We start from the raw sequence: 22,416 nt of genomic DNA on the forward strand, positions 1-22,416 counted from the left end.
AAGTAGATAAATAGGTACCACTTCAATGGGAAGATAACAGAGCTCTATGCAATCATGCTGGCAATGTGACTACAAAGTAGTCTTTCACAACACTGGCTCTTCAGTTTAGTAACAGAGCTGAGCATCACCCCCTACAGTCAGACATGACTTGGCAACCATGTTAAAGGGGATACCTTTACCTACATGTGGCATGTGGACACTCTGCACACTCCAGAATCCTGAAAAATCAGGTGGGCGAGGAGGATCTTTAAAAAATTCATGTGAAGTTTCTCCTAACAAACAGAAATCCAGATATTTCAGGATTCTGGAATATGCATAGCACATCCTCATGTAGTAGAGGCTGTCTTATCTGCACTATCACTTCCCATGAGAAGAGTGCAAAAATGATGGGTACAAAGCCCTTCTTGCTTTGATCATGCATATAGGTTAATGTTTTAGAGAGTACGAATAGGGCTAGACACTCTGAAGCAGTTGGGAGGGGGAAAGAGAGCTAGGAAGAGTCCCAATGTACATTTGAAAATCTGCAGATATGGCATTAGCTTTTGACCAAAATGTAATTTTCCTCTAAAACTGCAACATGATGATTTCTACCTGCATCTTCTACACACAAGTATTATTGTTTGTTTGTTTGTTGTTTGTTTGTTTGTTTGTTTGATTTATATCCCGCCTTTCTCCCCGGAGGAGACCCAAGGCAGTTCACAAATAAAATTCTAAAAACATATTACAATAAAACAGTTAAAACCTCATCTAAAAACAATATGAAATTACAAACATTAAAACCACACTACCCACCCTATATAACAAATATGAACACAGGAAACTAGACTCATCTTAAACACAACTGTCAAATAGACGTGCTGCTTTTTCAATTTCCTAATCTATAGACACCAGATCTCGTCTCACCTTGGAAGCTAAACAGGGTCAGCCCTGTTTAGTACTTTGACAGGAGCATGCTAACAAATACCAGGGGCTGTAGGCTGTATTTCAGAGGAAGGAACCAGAATAATCACCTCTGAGTATTCATTGTCTAAGAAAACCTTACGAAATCCATGGGGTCACCATATGTTGACAGGTGGCTTGAAGGCGCATATAAACACACAATCTTATTATTACAGTCGGCCCTTCTTATACACGGATTTTTTATACACGGATTCAAGCATACAGAGTTTGAAAATGTTCCAAAAAAGTATAAATTTACCTTGATGTTCCATTTTTTATTAGGGACACCATTTTGCTATGTCATTATATTTAATGGGACTTGAACATACACGGATTTTGTTATACACTGGGGATCTTGGAACCAAACCCCAGCGTATAACAAGGGTCCACTGTAATTCTGTATTTAGGCAAAAATCAAAATATAACATAAAAATAAGGATATCAACAATTTTTCAAAATCACAATATAGTTTAGATACAACATTCTTACAGGCAGCTCAAATGGAATCCACAACAGTTAGATGTTTTCCCCCTAAAAATAAGACACCTTTGAATTGTATATCTTTGATATATGAAAGTATTTTTTGAAAACCACCTTACCTTGAGCTAGTCGCTCAAGTCGCTTTCCATGTTCTGGAGGGATAGCATACCTGAAATTTACATAAAAAGAAAACACAAAAGGGTTTATAGCCACTGTTAACCTACAACAGAGCAAACTGCACAGATTAGATGCTAATGAGAGAAAAAAATATTTTAATGTATTTTTAGTGTTACTTTGCTTTCCAAACTAAAATGCAAAGCAATTAAATTCTCTGTAAGCCTTTTAAAAGTAAAACAATCAAAACATCAATTGAATAGAAACAAAAAAAAACTAATGCCACAAAAGCAAACAGTAGAATAATAGTTGTCCATCTCTCGACATGAGGGGATAAAATTTGGTCAAAAGAGCTTGCTGGAAAAGGCAAAACAAAAATTTAAAAGCATCCAGGAAAACCTCTTCAGAAAAGATCTTTCAAAATATCAGCACATCTGGAAAGGCCCTGTCCCTCATCCCATCCACCATATCACAGCTACATTGATGGAGGAACGAAGAGCAAAACCTCTGGCACTGAACAAAATACAGAGCAGGAGACTTTCAGGAACACATAAAGCTGCTTTATACCAAACTAGTCCAGCAAGTGCAGTCTTGTCAACTTTAGGGAGCCAAACCGCACGGCTCCCGTGCGGAGCAAAAAAGAAGCTCCATTTTGGAGCTTCTTTTTGCAGCGCCTTTATGACGTCGTGAGGCGCCGCTGGCGCATTCGCGGCGTCATAGGCGTCGCGACACGCTATGCGTCCAGTACGTAAACATGGAGGCCCCATGTGGAAGGGGCGCCGCCATGTTGTACGTATTCTATACGTACTAGGGTTAGGGGGGTGCGGAGGCACCGCCCCTTCCTAACCCTAGTACGTATAGAAAAAGTACTATATGGCAGTCTATATCCCGCCAAACTGACCTTTAGGGATTTCACACAGGATTTTTTCCTAGCCTTACTTGTACATACTGTGATTTCAACCTTCTGCTTACAAAGTGTGCTCTTTCCCTGAACTGTACCCTTCCACACAGAGATGGTATTTACAGTCGGCCCTTCTTATACACAGATTTTTTATACACGGATTTAAGCATACACGGTTTGAAAATGTTCCAAAAAAGTATAAATTTACCTTGATGTTCCATTTTTTATTAGGGACACCATTTTGCTATTTCATTATACTTAATGGGACTTGAGCATACACGGATTTTGTTATACACGGGAGATCTTGGAACCAAACCCCAGCATATAACAAGGATCCACTGTATGTTGTTCCATTGCCAACCATCGCAAAAATGTTTTTGGAAGTGGAGAACTGCCCTCTGAGAACACTTCAGGAACAGCAATTCATCTTCCAAATAAGGCGAATCACAATACTAATTTGCTTTATGTTAGGTTTTACTAGTTTTGGAGGAAAACTAGATTGTCATTCATTCCTGGTTTCATCAGGAGATGTGGTCCACAACATGCCCCCTTTTAAAGTTGCCCAAACCTACTAGGGATGTGGGGAAAATCTGTCATAGCTCATTCTCAGTCTGCCATCAAACAATCCCAGAAGGAAGACCTTTTATTGGTGTACACTCTGTATATCCAGATAATTTTTCCATCTGGTAAATTTACATACAGCTTTATTAATGGGTTGTTACTTTGGACAAAGTGTTTTATACATTTTAAAAACAGCTACAGTATATGCTGATGCAAAGAGAAGAAGTTTCATAAAGTATAACAGGAATCTAGTACCCTTCCTTTTCCCCTTTCCCTCTTTCCCATAGACCTTCATCCCCAAGTAAGTTCAATTTTATATTATCTATATAGAGATATATACTTGTGTGCATATGCATTGTGTAAATATGCCTCCTTCCAAAGTTATTACATAAGAAGGACTTGCCAATTCATCTTGTTGCAAATGCTAAACAACCTCAGGAGGGTGATATTGGTGAGGACACTAGTAGAGCACTTCAGTCTCTCTGAACCCCCCCCCCCCCCACACACACAACCCCCCAAATAAGAGACCAGATATGCAGATATGAGCAAATATTCAGTACGTTAAAAGGTAATTCTTGAATGATTTCAGCTGTATAAAGACAAGCTTCCTAATGGTTTCATAAACTGATTAATAAAGGAAGATTGAAAAAAATATTATTCAGGACAGAGAAGGCAAAAATGATACACAGAAAATATAAATGGATACGAGGAATAACAGAATTTCACTGACCTGAAGTAGCTCAAATATATGAGTCACAGAATCACAGATTTGGAAGAGACCACAAGGGCCATCCATTCCAACCCCGTCATGAAGGAACTCACAATCAAAGCATTCCTGACAGATGATCATCCAGCTTCTGTTTAAAGACCTCCAAAGGAGACTCCACTACTCTCCACTGCCAAATAGCTCGCATTTCAGAAGGTTCTTCCTAATTTTTAGGTTGAATCTCTTTTCCTGTAGCTTGCATCCATTGTTCTTTGCCCTATTCTCTGGAGCAGCAGAAAACAAGCTTGCTCCATCCTTAATGTGCACCCCTTCAAATACTTAAATAGGCTATCATATTTTAACCATCTCTTCTCCAGGTTAAACATACCCAGCTCCCTTAGTTGTTTCTCACAGAACATGGTTTCCAAACCCTTCACCATTTTAGTCGCCCTCCTTTGGACATGCTCCAGCTTGTCAACATCTTTTTTGAACTTTTATGCCCAGAACTGGACACAATATTCCAGGTGAGGGCTGACCAAAGCAGAACAAAGTGGCACCATTACTTCCCTTGACCTAGGGACTCTTCAGATCGGCCATCAAAGTCGGCCTGGAGGCGGAGTCAGGCGTCACATCCACATGACACACAGTCCGACTCTGTCCCCTAGGGTGCCATGACATCCACACAACGCAGCACCAAAGGAGCGCCATATAGCTGTGGCTATCGTGACCTTTCCAGGGGACAAAAAGGAGTTGCTTTTTGCAGTTGCCACAGCCCTAATCTGGCTAGGAAAAGGGCAGGGTCACACCATCTCTTAGGGCCTGTGTATATAGCTCCCTAGACACAAACTTATATTGATGCAGCCTAGAATCACATTGGCCTTTTTAGCTGCCACATCACACTGCTGACTCATGTTCAACTTGCGGTCTACTAAGACTCCTAGATCTCTTTCACATGCAATGTTGAAAAGCCAGGTGTCCCCCATCCTATATCCATTCATTTTATTTTTTCTGCCTGAGTACAGTACCTTACATTTCAGCCTGTAAATAATAATTTTGTTAGTTTTGGCCCAGCTTTCGATCCGAAGGGAGAAGCAGGAGATATAAATAAAATTTATTATTATTATTAAGGTAATTTTGACCCTCTCCTCTGGGGTATTAGCTACTCCTCCTAATTTGGTTTCATCTGAAAATTTGATAAGCAATCCCTCCATTGTTTCATCCAAGTCATTGATAAAGATGTTAAATAGCACTGGGCCCAGGACAGAACCCTGGAGCACTCCACTGGTCACATCTCTCCAAGATGAAGAAGAGCCATATTGCTGAGCACCTTTTGGGTTCAGCCAGTCGATGAATTACAAATTCACCTAACAGCTGCATTGTCTAGCTCACACATTTTACTAGCTGTTTGCACAAATCACATGGGGGCCTTATCAAAGGCCTTATTGAAATCAAGATATACTATATCCACAACATACCTTTCATCTACTAAGCTGGTAATTTTATCAAAAAAAGAAACCAGATTAGTCTGGCATGACTTGTTTCTTTTGTGAATATGGCATTCCCTTCTAAATGTTCATAGATTCTAGAATCTTTCCTGGTACTAACGGGGCAATAATTGTTGTGATCCTCTTTTTCCTCTTTTTTGAAGATGGGGACAATGGCGCTCAAAAAGGGCGGACTGCCGGCGCCTTGTTTTGCCGCGCGAGGATGCTGCAGCGGACAAACTGCACGGCTTCCTCATGCAGCAAAAATCGGTTTCTTTCTGTGGCGCCCTTGTGACGCCGCAGTGCGCCAATGGCACACTCACGACATCAAAAGGGGGCGCGACGTGCAGACACTAAATGTCCATCATGTCAAAATGGCGGCACGTGTGTGTACAGGGCGCCGTCATTTTGACGCCCACGTCACATGCTAGGGGTGAGACACATATGGGCGTTGCGCCCACGGCCAACCCCTAGCACGTGATGAGGGCGCCCTATAGGCCCGTCTGTACCGGGCCATAGTTTGCCCTCCTCCATTCTTATGTGATTTATATTAAATAACACTGAAAAGTGTACAAAAATGTTTGCTTTTCTTCATGGTTTCTATGACTCAGGCAGTTGGGTCTTTTGTCTGTGCAGAGCCCTACACTGAAAATGTCTAGAAACCAAAAAGCAAAAATTTCTGTACACTTTTCAGAGTTATTTAATATAAATCACATAAGTATTCCAGATTCAGAAGAACTCTAGACTGGATACTTGGTATCATGTTACATCCTATATTAATATTAGCTGTTGGAAATTGGACTGGAGTGTAGTGGTGATTTGGGGGTTATTCCTTGTCCTATTCCAGAGTAAGATTATTTCTTCTTAATGTTACTCCTACTCCTAATCCTGTAAAAACCTCTTACTCCTTTACTCCTTACTACCACTCCCCAGCCCTGGGGAAAAGCCACGGTTGCTTTGCAAGGTTGGGGTGGGTGTGTGTGTGTGTGTGTGTGTGTGTGTGTGTGTCTTTGCCTCTCAGTCCTTTCGCCAGTGCAGTATAATAACATTGCCCTGGGTGGAAATATTGCTTCCATAGGTGAAACTCTTTTTTAAAAGGAAACAAATGCCCCTTCACTGAACTTACAAAAAGGAATAGAAAGATAATAATGAAAAAAGGAATCACTTTTTTCAAAGAAAGAATCAAAAGGAAAGAAAGAAGAGTATGAAAGGTGAACTGTCAAAAGAAGTGAAGAAGCATTGAGAAGAACTTCCTAGCGATATGAACTTGACAGGAAACAAAAAGAAAATTAGGGAAGAATTGCTTTGCTGTGCTGCACCAAGTACGAAGGGAAGAAGTCTTCACCAGTTACTCAGTTCTAGACCTTTTAGTGTGGGGCTCTGCAAAGGCAAAAGACCCAACTGTGAGTCATAGAAACCATGAAGAAAAGCAAAAAATTCTGTACACTTTTCAGAGTTATGTAATATAAATCACGTAAGTATTCCAGATTCAGAAGGCCTCTAGATTGGATACTTGGTATCATGTTACATCCTATACTCATATTAGTTGTTACTGTGTGCATTTGTGTGTGTGTTTTCTTTGTATTTAGCTTACTGCCTTGTAAGCTGTACATTTCTATGTCTGTCCTACCTGTTGAATGAAAAGTCAGGAATTCTGAGCACTAAGAGGAACTTGGAATTTCCAGAAGATCTGCCAAGGAGTGACAGCTCTTACATTCACCTTATACGTGTATTTTATATCCTGAATAGGTGCATAACATAGTAAAGAGGCAATTAATGAAGAAGGCCTATAGCAAGAAAAAATAACAGCAGCAGCAGCAACAACAATGTACCTTTTATTAGTTGTAGATTCTCTAGCAGGTTGTGCAAGGTCAGCTCAAGCTGCAGAGGTAGATAAGGATGTTTCTACCTTAGAACGATTGAGAAACTCTTCCTTTGTAAATTTATTCAGGGGGTAGCCATTTGGCTGTGCAGCAAAATAAAACAAAATACAAAATCCGCAAGCAGCAATACCTTTATTGGGCCAACTCCAAAGCAAAAAAAATTACATTATGCAAGCTTTTGACACTTCACTGGCTTCTTCAGCAGGCAAAGATGTTAAACATCAGATCTGGCATTACAACTGGGCAAGTTTCACCTATACAGCACCTAAACGTTTTTCCAGATATAACAGTACAGAGGCTCTTTGACAAATTTAATGTTCTCTGACTAAGAAAGGAGCAGCTAGCTTCACACAGGACGGGGACAACTGAATCTCAAGAGAAGTTAATTTTCTGTTGCTAATGGAGTTGAAATTTTATTACTTGACTTTTATTGCTCCTTATTCCTAATCCTCACATGGCCAATAAGGGGAGCAGCTTCTGCCTGCACTGAAATCCTTCAGCACCATGCTGACATCTCAGACAGAATGTAGGCCCATCATCACCATTTGTCTCCTCTGTAATTTTTAACAACTTGGCCTGATGAAGAAGACACTAAATTTTTGAAAATTTGCATAATATATTAACTGCTTTGGAGCTGGCCCAATAAACTTGTTGTTGCTTTTGGATCTTCCTTTGTTAGAATGGAGTGACCTCTCCCCCCCCCCCCCTTTGCCTTAGAATGTGTCAACCAGAGAAGGAAAGAAAGAATGTTGATCAATCAGGAAAAATCAGATTCTTTGATTTTGCCCTAATGGAGTGAGAATTGGCCATACTGCAGCCCAGGAAACTGGTCTGTTCATCATTGGACTCTGGTAAACAGCAGGACTACTTTGATCAGTTGAAGTTGCCTTTATCTAAGGTTTTATAGCTGCATCCCACTTAATATGATCATGTAATCAATAAACCATTGTTTTGGTGCATCTGTAACATCATTTCACCTCAAAGCCTTAGTTGGTCTGGAAACTGTGTGGATCAGAGCCCCAGAAGCAGGAATGACTACAGCCAGGTCTGTCTTTAAGGTAAAGAGGTAGCTGGTATGTCAGCCAAAGCTCGTAAAAATATTAAAAAGTTAAAGTAGAGTTTCTAAAGTTAATATGCAATGTTTTGCTTTTCAAAGAGTATAAATAGACTTTTTACCCAAATATTATTTTAAAGCATCGTCTTTGCAATGTATTTATGTGAAATTATAGTTGACATATCCTTTGATAGTTGTAATCCAAGAGGTGAAACATTTATAAGCACCACAGATTTCAATAGGAGAGGCTTCAAAATATGTTAATTCTCTCACTGAAATCAATAAGACTTCAACAAATCAGTGAGGTTTGATCTGAGATTTAGCTCTACCTGCATCATATCTTTAGTTTTTGAAAAGTGATTGGAATATATTCAGAATACCCAAATCATAATTAAGATATTTTTCCTCAAACTGCTTAAATATAAAACAAGTACAATCAGTCCTGCTATCCCATGCACAATTGGATATAATTCTAATTTAAACAAATCGTACTTCTGAGGTAAAATGGATAAGATCAGGATGAAGAATTTAGCATTTATCTTTGTTCACTATGGGCCCAAACAGACAGGCCAAAATAAAGCTGCTTCAGGTCACTTTGGAGGTATGCTGTTTGAATGACACACACATCTTAAGAGGCCAGGAGCTGCTCCAAAGCTATGCTGCAGTCCTTAGGACTGGAGCATGGCTTTGGTGTGGCTTTCCAACTCTTAGGACACATGCATCATTTAAACAGCATTCCTCCAAAGTGACCCAAAGCAGCTTTATTTTGGCCTGTCTGTTCAGGCCCTATATGACGTTTTTTAAAAACCTACAATTCTGGCACTAGTTTTTTTCAACAAATGCTCTTTATTAATGTTATATTATTTGGTGCAAATACTTGCACAGCTACAATCATATTGTATTATCGTCAAAAGTTATTACTTTACAGTTTATGTCTCAGTTACCTTTCATTACGCATTCAGTTTTCTAAATGCAATGCGAAACTGTCTGATTCACATAAAGATGTATACTTTTTGAGATATTTTCGTTCTTAACTTCAAAAAGCTGTTTGTCTCTATTAGAGAGTTCATTTGCCACAGTCTGTGAAAAATAACAAATATAAATAATGCCACATTCTGACTGCCTCTCATCGTCAGAAAATATAAGACTATGCATTCTTCATTTAAAAGCATATCATACTGCATAAATTGAGGGTTATTTCTATTTACAGTTTGTATTCTTTGAGTGTATATATGACACTATGAAATGCATAAGCATTTTAGTTTAAAGTTTTATGAAATTAATACCTTTGATGCCAAGTACATATGTACAATTTCTATATGCTAAACGTTACTGGGCAAAAGCCAGACTAAATTGGCTGCACTTAATTTCCAGTGAAATTAATGGGACTAAAATCATAACTAAGGGCCCGTACAGACAGGCCAAAATAAAGCTGCTTCAGGTCACTTTGGAGTTATGCTGTTTAAATGATTCATGCATCCTAAGAGCCGGAAGTTGCACCAAAGCCACACTCCAGTCCTTGTTCCGGCGCCGGGGCTTGAAACAAGGAGCCGTTACAAGGCTACAGAGGAAGGTGGACACTTCTTTCACAAAAATTTTTAGCATTAACTCATTGACCTTTCCATAAGTCTACCCAGGATTTTGGAGTGCATTTTGGGGCATACATTTTTCGACTTATAGTTGAGTATATACGGTAAACTTTTTTTGAATCTGCATATTGGAACTATTTTTTAGATCTTGGATCTCTTCCTGAGTAAGATTTAATGTTATGATGGATGATTTATTTTTGTTGGCTATTAAGCCTGAGATTTTAGCAGAGTTATCTAATTCCTCAAGCAACAGGACAATATCTTCAGTTGGGTTGAACAATGTCAAGAGAAGATCGTCCACATATGCTCTTACTTTGTGTTCTGTTCTTTTAATTTTTACTCTATGCAGTTGTTTATTAGATCTAAGTCTGATTAATAATGTTTCCAATACTAAATTAAATAATAAAGGGGAGAGGGGGCAACCTTGTCTGGTGCCTCTTTCAATTAATAATGGGTCAGTCATGTCATAATTTACTGCAATTCTGCCTATTTGAGTGGGTCCAAGTCAAACTGCCTGGGTCCAAGTCAAAAAGTTATCTCCTGTCTCAATCCTTTTCAACAATTCTAGAAGGAAACCCCAACTTACACTAGCAAATGCCTTCTGTAGATCCAAAAATATCATGGTGAGTTTTTTGTCGATATTTTTTTCATAGATTTCAATGAGGTTTATTATATGCATCTTTTAAAAATCAAGATTGATTCTTGTTTTTATTCTTAGTTTTAATATTGCAAAAACAAATGGATCTGAAGGGGGGGTGATGCCGCCCCTGAGAGAGCCAGACTGGGACCGCGGAAACCACACGCTGCAGCCCCAATCTGACCAGCTGTTGCCCCAAATAGGAGCAGAAAAATGTGCTCCTATTTGGGGCAGAAAAAAGCTGCCCCTTCACCTCTACAGCCAGCTTTTTGCCAGCTCTGGGGCGAGTGGTGTCTGAATGCCACACTCCCAAGTTATCCGTAAGTTGGCCAACATGTAATCGCCAGAGCAGCTTCTGGGCAACTTGGAGGTGTGTGATGCCACACCTCCACGCGTGTGATGCCACGCACCCAAGCTGGCTAGAAGCCGGGTTTACCTGGCAGTCTATTTTGGCCCTAATTTTATCTTTCTTAACAATGGAAACTTCCCTGAGTTTAAGAAAGAAACTAAGGAAATGACTATTTTAAAAAAAAGATTTTTTTTGCCAGCCAATCATTCTCCCCATCTCTCCACAAAACACACTCATACACATGTTGATTATGAGTTGCAGTTGCTCATTTCAGGTTGGGTTTGAAATGTATCACTGAATTCTTAAGCTACCATTTCTTTTTCTTAGAATTTAACACTACTTATAGCCACTGTCAGATGACAAGTGTCAGTTTGTAGGTAAAGTTTAATGAGTACCAAAATATCACCAGTGAAAATGTCAATCTTCTTTTTGCTTGATATTATTTGAACTGCTTTTAGTTTCAAATGTTAAGTGCCTGCTGTGTGCTAAGCACATCAATAATAAGTGTTGACAGTCGGGATACTTTGCTATGATAAAAGTATGAAGTGGATGACTTTAGAGATACACTTCTTTCTTTTCCCCATGCTCAGTTACACAAGTATGACTTTGTTCACTAATAAGCCAGTCATTTTGAAAAACCTACTCTTATCAAATTGAAAAAAATCATGTTTCCAAGTGTGAAAAAGGCACAGAATCTTTGGAATTTCCCCCCAAACTCCTCTAAGTATTAAACTGATCCCATGGAAGATATTAATCAAGATAAATGATCAAAATATTCCTGCAAAACATCTATAAACATTAATTGAAGTAGGTCATGAAGTCAGTGGGAAGCAAATGAATCAAAGACAATGCAAAGTGATGCTTATCACTGGGATCCTTCCATTTTGAGTGATACCATTATTCCCCCTCTTCCAGTTCTCAATGCAACACAATAAGGATGCTCAGCCCCCACTGGACCACTTGGGGATCCTTTGCTGTTTTTTAATAAAGAATTCTTGTACTTCTGCAGACCTTAAGAGTTTCTCCAAATGTGCCAGTATCTTCACTTTGTTTCACAATGGCTTCACTTTGGTTACAATGCTGTTGGGGTCAAGCAGTTCAATTCTCTATTAGAAGTAATATTTTAAGTTCCATTGACTCAAAGAGATGGCTTGGCCTTTTCTTTCCTTTACCACCTCATTTCAAAATATATCTCTGTTCAGCTGGTTCATAAGATCAGGAGCTAAAAGTACAAATATGCAGCCTGGTTTCAAAGGAAAAGGTCTCCATTTCATAAATAACACTCCTTGAATAAAAGTTAATCATATTCAGCTGACAGATGAACTAAAGGTGAGCTGTCAAGAATAAGGGTCAGTCTATAGTCCCATGGAAGAGTAGTTAACTTTCTATTAGATAAAAAGTATGTAATGTCTATTTACAGTTACCTATTGTTCTTTTGTGAAGAAAGTATCAGCATTCCTTTAATTCTTAACTGGACTTGTCAAGATGATTAACCTTTCTGGAATAACACAAGTTAACTGCAGGGTACAGTAACTGTTCAATGACAAAAGGTTTGCTCTTCCAAATCTAGAATGATATGCCCTGGAGGTCAGCCCAAAACGTTTCATTTCCATGCCAGAAGCCTGCCTATGCTTTATGTAAGCAGCACTTGTTCACTTCTGCTTTCATGAGATTTAAGTTTAACTTGAAAAATTAAGAGGGGAAAAACCCTGATATCCACAAAGAGAGATCAATGTATCTTAAAGCCCCAGAAAGACAATTCAGACTTATCATGGTTGTACAAGGACTAGATATTAAAGTGTACCTATTCAAGCCATTTCTGAGACAAAGGCTACTTTGTCATGATGTATTCTACAATACATGTAATGTTTATGGCATAAGTGCCACAAAGAAAAAAAACTTACAAAGATCTGAACACAACATGGTACTTCTGCAAATGGAAATGTCTGCTGTGTGGTGGGAACTTCTGCAAATAGAACAAGATACAGTATGTTTTCTGCCAATTTTACGTGAGAAAGTTTTTTTGTTACTACACCTCTCAGAATCCCTCAACCAAAATGATCACTAGCCACTTCCAAAGCATGGTGCTGCCTTCTCTCTGCCCCCACATATCCTCCTATGTCATATCCACTGTCACTCATTCAGCCACAAATTTCAGCTTGATGCTACACTTTGCCCTGATAAAAAATATAACAAAAGAAGTTGTAGACTCAGTGGCAATTCTGCCTTTGCTGTCCAACAGGCACATATAGCCAATGACTGGGGGAAAAACGACTTCAGCTTTTATTTGTTACAACTGCTAATAGGCTTAAATGGATCCAAGTCCAGCATCAACCTACCTGCCTTGTCAGCAAATAAACTATATAAACCATCTGCCAGGCACACAACCAGTATGACAGATATGGCATTTCACAAGGACACATGCCACTATGTGGTTCCAGGAACGCAGGAAGGCCATGCAACCCTGAGCTGGAAGTGAAATTGGGATACATGTATTTGCATCTGCATAATGAGGCTGGAGAGAATCTGTGAAATGGAGGGAGGAGTGGATTCCTGCCATTTCACAGATCCTGGTGTCTCTCTCCAGCTACTTCTCTCTAGCCTCACAGATACAGTATAGTTACATAACTAGATTTTTTGTGCTGTAGCCCAAAACATTTTGAATTTGGAGTACTTCAAGTTTTGGAATTCCAGATAAGAGATATTCAACGTTTATCATTTACTGTAACATAACAAAACACATTTACTAATATGAAACTAATAATTTATACTTACCACATTATGAATATGACTACCCTTGGTTAAATCTACTGTTTAAATATAAACTACCTAACACCCAGCTGTACTATTTAAAAATACTATTTTTCCTGACTTGCATTACAATACACTTCAGTTTATAAAATCCATCATTTCAAAGCAATGCATATAATTAAAAATGAAAAATCCAGGCATATGTTATACCAGTGATGTGAAGCTAGAGTACTGTACATCATTACTGTCAGAAAATAATAGCTTTCTTGCCCATTTAAATAAAAGTAATTAGCCTTGAAATTGATACTGGTCAACAGTGTTTGTTCTAGTGTTCTCCATTCTAAATTCTACTTTATTACTGCATTCAGCATTTATGTAGTGCTCTAGGAACATGCTAACAGTCTAGATAGTCAGTTTTCATCTTTCCCTATGATGGCTCTGTCCAGATGGGATTGAAAACCATAATGAGGCATGGTCTGAAGCAATTATCCTGTTATGTTATCCAAAGATTGTTTTCCTTTTGTCTCCTGCCATCTATCCCCCACTTCCAACATTCTGGAGGCTCAGAGCAAGACCATGCACAGGTGTGGGCAGACAGTTTAAGAATGTCTCTTTGCAAATTTAATACCCAGAATATCCTGATAATGTAAAAACCATTAGCTTTTTTTTCAGTAGTCTTACTAGATTCCAACTGATGCATACAGTAAGTCAAGTTTCCTGTTAGAAAGTTAAAATATTGCTGTAGATCCCTAGCCCCAAAATGGAATGCATCTGTTCCTGGCTCCTGACAGTATTGTATAATATATATAGTGGTGTTCAGGTTTCATGGAGGAGGAGAGGGTTTCAGGAATGGGACATGGGAATCTGGCTGTTTTTATTTCTCCTTCCCCAATACCTTGACTTGCTGTGTCCTAGATGAGAGATGCCACCTCCAACCCTGAGCTATATAACAGGAGGATGACATCTAGAAATAGAAGAGACATTATCCATTCTAGGCTAATTAATAGAAGCTCTTAGGGGGATGAAAAATTCACTTCTCTGTATTCGTCTGTCTGTCTTTCATTTCATTTTATTCTATCATTCTTTCTTAATTAGAAAAGTAGTTTGTGACTTTTATCAAGTCAGACCTTTCGTACAACAAGCTGAGTACCGTGTGCTACAATGCCTGACAGCAGCTCTCCAGAGTTTTACAAAGGATGTCAATAATTGAGACTGGGGCCATTTTGCATGGAACAGAGGTGTTCTATCCTTGAACTATCTGAGCTCCATGTTTAATATTTTAAGCTTTTCCATTTGAACAGATTATATTAATGTTTAAGGTGTGCTTCCTTCCACACAAATATCAGAGTTTGGTTGTTTTACATTTTAATCTAATTCTTTCTGTCTTCAGAGATAGCAATGGATTTAACCAAATACCTACTTATCTCATTTAAGCTTCAGAAAGAGGGGAAATATTTCATAAAATTAATTGTCATAAGGAATTAACTTGCCAGGATTTGGGTTCTCCAAAGTGAAGATAATTAATACTGTAGAGATCCATATCTTCAGTGTGCCATGCAAATGTTGTTTTCCACATGCCAAAATACAGATATGGAGTGTTTACTCCTTCAATTGAGATTCCACAGTCTTCTTCTACAACATCCAATATGGTACTGAGATGAGCAATATTCCATTCCTTAACATTCTGAAAGGAAAATATGAAAAGACAGCCAATCAATTGATGAATGATCAATAAATGACCAACAAAATAAAAACTAACGTGCAACATCAGCTTTTGACCAAAAGGCAATTCAATTTATGCTTTTCATATTCAGGAAAAGGTAATACTGTACATCTAAATAGTCCCATTATAATTAATTTGAGCATGGGCAGCTATCTTGGAGACAAGGCATATATTCATATAATTATTTTAAAAAAATCTCAGCCCAGCTGCTACTGTTTTATAGTGGAATATGTCTCATTTACACTACTGTAAGTCCCTTTTTTGGTCACTGCAAAGATCAGAATTCTCTACTGACCTGCACAACAACCAAAATCCCCAACAAACCACCTATTAGTTTCACTATCCCCTTCTACAGCCATTTAGTGACCACTTTAGAGCAGGAGGCAACACAGAAGCATCTGGCTATTTCCCTAGAGCTGAATACAATGACATCCTTAGCCAAGATCTCTGGTGTTGATGCAAAGGTCTTAGCAGAGAATGTTTTTGTTCTGTGGCTGGCTACAGGAAAACAGACAGACACCTCTCTAGTGCCTTCTGTTCTTCACTAGTCATGAAGTGGCCATAGAGGGTTCCTGAAAGTAAAAAATGGGTTTGGGGAAGAGGAGACAGCACAATTCTGCATGTCAAACTTTTACACTACTGTACTTCTCCCTCATGCAAGATTTTAGTCACTCTCTAAGCATGAGTAGCAACAATATAAAACACACACAATAGCGATTCATAGACACAACATCCAAAGCTATATGAAATGGAAATATGGAAAAGGGATAGAACGGTTTCAAGGGTGTGCAAGGGGTGATATTTACCTGTTCAATGAGTAGATCACAGAAAGCTGAAGTGGCTCAGATTGGGAGGTCTGAGGGCAGCACAGCTGCATACACAGAGGGCAGCCTGGGACAACTGTATGTATCCTGTGAGTGCACAGAGACTAGGTTTCTAAACCCATACTTACACCTAAAATCTAGCCCCAACCAGTGGGCTATCTTGTCAGGTAACAAAGGGATGTTCTTTGTCAGGAATTGACAATGGTATTATAGACTAGTTGATGGCTTTAATTTTAGTGTGACAAAAACAGGAAAGTTTGGGTGGGAATACTTCAGGAGGTAAGCAGGGAGGCTGGGTTACTGCTGTGAATGCAAGGAGATTCTTTCTCTGCAGTTGCATGAGAAAATGCAGATGATTTGGGGAAAGGAAGGCACAATTAGTACATCCATTTATATTTTATTGTCTTATTACATGAATGTGCACATGCCTCCAGACACATTCCTTTTCTCCAGGGAACCTAACCTATTGTTCCTGAAAGGTCACTGATCACTCAAAAACATGCTGTCTCCGGATATGAGATATGAAATATAGGAACCCCAAAATACAGCTATGCAAGGTGTGCTAACCATGACTTTCAATGAAACACTGCCCAATACACTTAATTTAATCCCAAAGATAAACTGCCATTCCTGCAGATAAAACACAGGTAAATAGCTGATCAAAACATAGGCTATATTGTTTAAGATGAAAACTATATTACATTTCTTTAGAAGAAAGACTCTAGAAATAAAACAATTCTTGCATCCTGAGAATACTATCTGCACATAGAATATGATTGCTGAAATTAAAAATTACTGAACCTTTACTGAATGCTTCAAAAATGCTAATATGTTATTAAAAGCTATTATTATTGTAAATAAAAATTCTCTAGTTAAGCTAAGGACTTAAACTCCTACCAATATTCTTACACCCTTTGTCTCACCTTATAAAATCATAGAATTGGAAGAGACCACAAGGACCATCCAGTCCAATCAACTCCCTACCATGCAGGTGTAACGGACCCCCTCTTAAAGATGGCAGGCGCTTGGGCTTTACTTATCTCACCGCTGCCACCTAATTACGCTGCCACCATTTATGTACCGGATGTCCAAACCACAAGCCTTCTTTTTTTATGGCAAGCACCTGGGACTTCTGTTATCCTACCGCTGCCACCAATTATGTAACGGTTACCCTCTTTTTTATGCCTGGCGGTAGGATCTTTTCTTTATATAGTAGCATGGAGCTGATATGTACGACTGACAAGCTTTTATATAAACCAAAATATAAACTTTATTAAACAGAATGGTTGAACATCTCTTTCTTGAACTGAATGATATTATGTAATTGCTAGTTCAGGCACAGGCTATTAGCTGGCCCTCAGCTGCCTTCTGATTGGACAGTTGGGAGTGCTCTCTGTTACAGCAGGAATTCACAATCAAAAAATCCCTGACATATGTCCATCCAGCTTCTGTTTAAAGACCTCTAAAGAAGGACACTCCATCACTATCTGAGGGAGTGTGTTCCACTGTCGAATAGCTCTTACATCCCCAAGTTCCTCCTACTGTTTATTGGAATCTCTGTTCCTGTAGCTTGCATCCATTGTTCCATGTCCCATTCTCTGGAGCAGCAGAAAACAAGCTTGCTCCATCCTCAATGTGACACCCCTTCAAATACTTGAACAGGGCTATCATATCGCCTCTTAACCATCTCTTGACCAGGCTCCTTAAGTCTCTCATAAGGCATGCTTTCCAGACCCTCCACCATTTTGGTCACCCTCCTCCGAACATGCTCCAGCTTGTCAACATTCTTTTTGAATTGTGGTGCCCAGAACTGGACACAGTATTCCAGATGAGGCTTGACCAAATCAGAATAGTGTGGCACCATTACCTCCCTAGACACTATACAGTGGGCCCTCCCCATACACGGAGGGAAACAGTGTATGCTCAAACCCCATTTGTTTTAATGCGGGAGCAACTTTTGTATGCGGCGCAGCATGTGCCATTATATTCCTGGTGGCTTAAACATCCACGTAAGGTTAAAGCTGCGTGTCACCCATGTATGGTGCAGGCGCACTGTACTTCTTAATGCAGCCTTGAATCAAACTGGCCTTTTTGTTGGTGCATCACTGTTGACTCACATTCAACTTGTGGTCTTCTAGTCCTAGGCCTGTTACAGACAGGCCAAATGAAGCTGCTTTGAGTCACTTTGGAGGTATGGTATTTCATGATGCATGCGTCCTAAGAATCCAAAGCCGCACCAGCACACTCCAGTTCAAGGACTGGAGTGCATTTGGTGCCGCTTTGGACTCTTAGGACACATGCATCATTGAAATACCATTCCCAAAGTGACTCGAAGCAGCTTTATTTGGCCTGTCTTTAACGGCCCTAATCCTTTTCACATGTAATCTTGTTTACGCCCAGTGAGCCCTATCCAATATCTATGCCTCCTCCTTAATGTACAAAGCAGCCAAGAGCTCCAGACAGGCGCTAGCCAACAACCCCAGCTGCTCTTGCCATACTCAATAGAAAATAGCAGCCTTCTGCTCTTTCCGTATGGCTGCTCCTTCTTTGTCAGGTGCTCAAGTGTAGCCAAAACATGCAGAGTGTACCATATGCAGGTGCTCTTCACCAGGTGCTCATGTGTAGCCAGAACATGCACATGAACCCGAGGCCCTGCGCCTAATCAGTGGCTAAGAGAACAGAGCCATGCCTGAATATCCTCTGATTCTTTTGCACTCTGGGCTCAATATAATACATGGGGAAATGGTGATACTTCTTTGTGCAACTTCAGTCAAAGACCATATGGCGCATAAGCAGGGACATTCCACAGACTGCTGAAACCAATGGATTCTTCTCTGCCTATACTGTTATACCTGGTAACCTTTTAAGAACTCTAACATTTGATACCTATGTTTGCTTTATACCCTTTCTTCCCCATCTGCACTACTTTTGTCTTGTATTGCTTAAGTCTAAATCCTGTTGTTAATCCATCTACAATGGACCCACTATATAAAGACTAAAAAGATGGAAATGAAGAAGAAAAAAGCTAATTGAGTCATCATTAAATAAACCTTTCTACGTTTATTGATTCAAGGTCGCTGTAGTTGGGGATAGTAACAACATTCAGCAACCAATGAGCACGGACTGATTGTTTTTAATGTTTCTCCATAAACTAAGTGGAACTTTTTGGCTAAAGACTGGATAAAAATTTTTAACACATAAAAAACCACAGTAGAATATCTTTAATTCCAAGCTTTATTCATGACTCAATAATGACCCACTCTAATCAAGGATATGTTGACTCTTACAGATTCATTAACGAATGATAAGCAGTTCCTTGTTTTATAAAAAAAGGCCAATGAAAAAGGCTTATGAGTATTGGTATACAATGATAACAAGATATGTGTCTAGACTGCATTTATATAGTTAATATGTGTTTGTTATCTGTATTTTAAAAACTTTTCAGGTTGTTCAGTTGCTGCTGTGGTGCCTTGCATGATTGCATGCACCACTAGGAGTGTATCTATCTATGCCTATTAGCAAATTTAAAGCATGGAACCTTACTACTTTTTTGGCCTTTCTGTAGCAAAATACATTTTCTATTTCTCCCTTTCTGGGAAATGTTCTTCTGATAAGTGGTAGCATTTAATAAAATGGTTGCATACAGATGCATGCAGGCAATTTCACTTAAAAACTTAAATGAAGATAGCAGCCAAGAGCTGTACTTCTGCTACATTTGATACACGGGAGGAAAGAACTTGATGCTGAAAATCTAGTCTACAAATGTAAGCAACTCGTATTCTAAAGATCTAAATTAATATATTCTTTATTTATTACTTAAAATAACTACAAAACTATTTCCTTCAACTTTATCCCTGATCAATACAATATGAAAGAAGCAGTGGGGGGTTATGGCGTGGGGGGGGGGTAGGTTGAAATCTGACATAGTTTTACTTGTAAATCTTCCTGACTCTTATTCAAAAAGAAGTTTAAAACAATAGATTAACACATCTATTATTACTGTTGTTTTTATTATTAGCAGTAGTAGTAGTAGTACTTGTTGTTGTTGTTGTTAAATGCCTAAAACTTGTTTATTACTGTACAAAGATTTTTAAATAACAAGACAACCAAATAAGACAGCCTTTGTCCACAGCGTTCCATCTAACCAACATGATGCAAGAGTAAGGGGTGGGGGAAAAGAAAAAAGCTAACTCATTCATCAGTTATCAATAATACAATTCCTGGTTTAAGTGGATATGAAAGGTGTGTACCAGTAACTTTTGGTTGAAGAATAGCTCAACAAGATATTAAGTGACATTTCATACAAAATATTTGAATTTATGGAGAAATAAATATGTCTGTGAGGACCTAAATACTCAATAAGCACCAGATCCTGTCTGACATTAGAAACTAAGCAGGGTCAGCCCTGGTTAGTACTTACATGGGAGATTGTCAAGAAATACCAGGTGCTGTAGGCTATATTTCGGAGGAGAGAATGGAAAAACTGTCTTTGAGTATTCCCTGCCTATGAAATTGATGGGGCCTCAGTAAGGCAACCTGAAGGTCCAATTTGGAGTTGGCGGGATGTAAATAAAAATTATTATTTTAGTTATTACAGTATTAAGATACATAAATACACAAATATGCCTGAACTTGTTATACGCTGGGGTTTGGTTCCAAGATAACAAAATCCGTGTATAAGAAGGGCCGACTGTACATGCTTCCTGATTTAAACCTTGTTATCTGATTGTAATATAGTTAACTAGTTATATTGACCTTGGTAGATAAGCAACAATGAAAATTTACCAGTGAAAAAACGGAAGCGATACAGTAATGCAAGAGAAACAGCAAAATGACCATGACACATACAACGTATTTTGTATATCTTAATATCTTAATACAACAGATTTTGCTAACAATACTAGGCATATGTTTTTGACTAGCATAAAAATGCAGAAAGTAGCATTCAATAGTGGCAAATAACAGAATATGGTGCAAATGTGCTGGTTTGGCACACCAAAGAATTTCAAAAGAAAAATGGCCTGTGTTTTATAGATTATAGCAAAGCCTTTGACTTGGTAGATTTTGAAAACATGGATCATTCTTAAAGAAATGAGTGTACCACAATATTTCATTATTTTAATGCATAACCTTTACTTGGAAGAAGAGGCCACTGTTAGGACAAAATACAGAGAAACGGAATGGTTTCCAGTTGGCAAGGGGTTCAAGCCAGGCTGCATTTTATTACCCGATCTGTTTAACTTGTATGCTGAACATATGATATGCAAAGATGGATTAGACTCTGAGGAAGGAAGGCATGAAAATTGGAGAAAGGAACATCAACAATTCAAGATGACATTATACTACTAGTAGAATGTAACAAAGACTTGGAACCATTGCTCAAAAACGTCAAGGAAGAAAGTGCAGCTTAATGTTACAGCTGAAGGTTAAGAAAACAAAAATAATGACAACAGATGATCTGCGCAACTTTCAAGTAGATAATGAAGACATTGAGTGAAATATTTCCTATACTTTGGCTTGTTAATTAATCATTATGAGGACTGCAATGAAGAACTCAGAAGAAAACTAGGACTTGGAACGGCAGCTATGAAGGAACTAGACCAGATCCTGAAGTGTGAAGATATATAATAGAACGCCAAAGTTGGGCTGGTCCATGTCATTGTATTTCCAATTTCTATGTATGATTATGAAAGCTGGACAGTGAAGAAATCTGATAGGAACAAAATCAACATTTGAAAGGTGGTGCTGGAGGTGAGTTCTGCAGACACACAGGACTGTGAAAAAAGATAAATAAATGAGTCCTACAGCACATCAGGCCTGAGCTCTCCCTAAAAGCTAAGTTGACTGAGACTCTCATACTTTGGACATAGAAGACACGACTCAGTTGAAAATACAATAATGCTTGGCAAGGTAAATGGCAGTAGGAAAATAAGATGACCTCATTACAGGTGGATATACTTAATCAAGAAAGCTACAGCTCTGAGTCTGCAAGTCCTGAGCAGTGCTATTAAAGTTAGGGTGACTTGGAGGTCTCTCATTCATACGGTTTGCCATAAGTCAAAGTCAACCTGATGGCTTTTAACAATTTGTTAAAAGACAACTGCTATGTTACGATATTTCCAAGGATACAAGAAACAACTGTCAGCACAACTGCTGGGGTCCAACAACCCTTGTCAGCAACTCAAACGAGTCCTGGGGTTAAGCCAGACCCTTGGAGCAGAGCTGGCAAATTTCCAGAAGCCGAAGCGTGGCTCCCTGAGTCCAATTGGGATGACAGCAACTGGATGTTTTCCAGGAACTGCAGCAATGCAGGAACCTCCAGGGACACACAGCAAACCAATGCTGTAGCTTCTTCTGATAAACCACCAGAGAAACAAAAGTCTCCAAAGTGCTCTTTATTCACAGTGCTATAATACAATAC

General features: G+C 38.9%; 1 protein-coding gene across 3 annotated transcripts in view; it reads right to left on the reverse strand.

Annotated features, from left to right (window-relative positions):
• Positions 1 to 22,416, reverse strand: part of KDM4C (lysine demethylase 4C) — a 287,512-nt gene that overhangs the window by 230,631 nt on the left and 34,465 nt on the right. For all 3 annotated transcript variants that reach the window (XM_042451543.1, XM_042451544.1, XM_042451546.1), the window contains exons 6-7: positions 14,939 to 15,132; positions 1,539 to 1,588 (exon numbers count right to left, since the gene is read on the reverse strand). In XM_042451543.1, coding sequence (XP_042307477.1) covers positions 1,539 to 1,588; positions 14,939 to 15,132 — 244 coding nt within the window. The remainder of the gene's footprint in view (positions 1 to 1,538; positions 1,589 to 14,938; positions 15,133 to 22,416) is intronic.

Source organism: Sceloporus undulatus, chromosome 2 (genome assembly GCF_019175285.1).
Source record: "Sceloporus undulatus isolate JIND9_A2432 ecotype Alabama chromosome 2, SceUnd_v1.1, whole genome shotgun sequence".
Lineage (NCBI taxonomy): Eukaryota > Metazoa > Chordata > Lepidosauria > Squamata > Phrynosomatidae > Sceloporus > Sceloporus undulatus.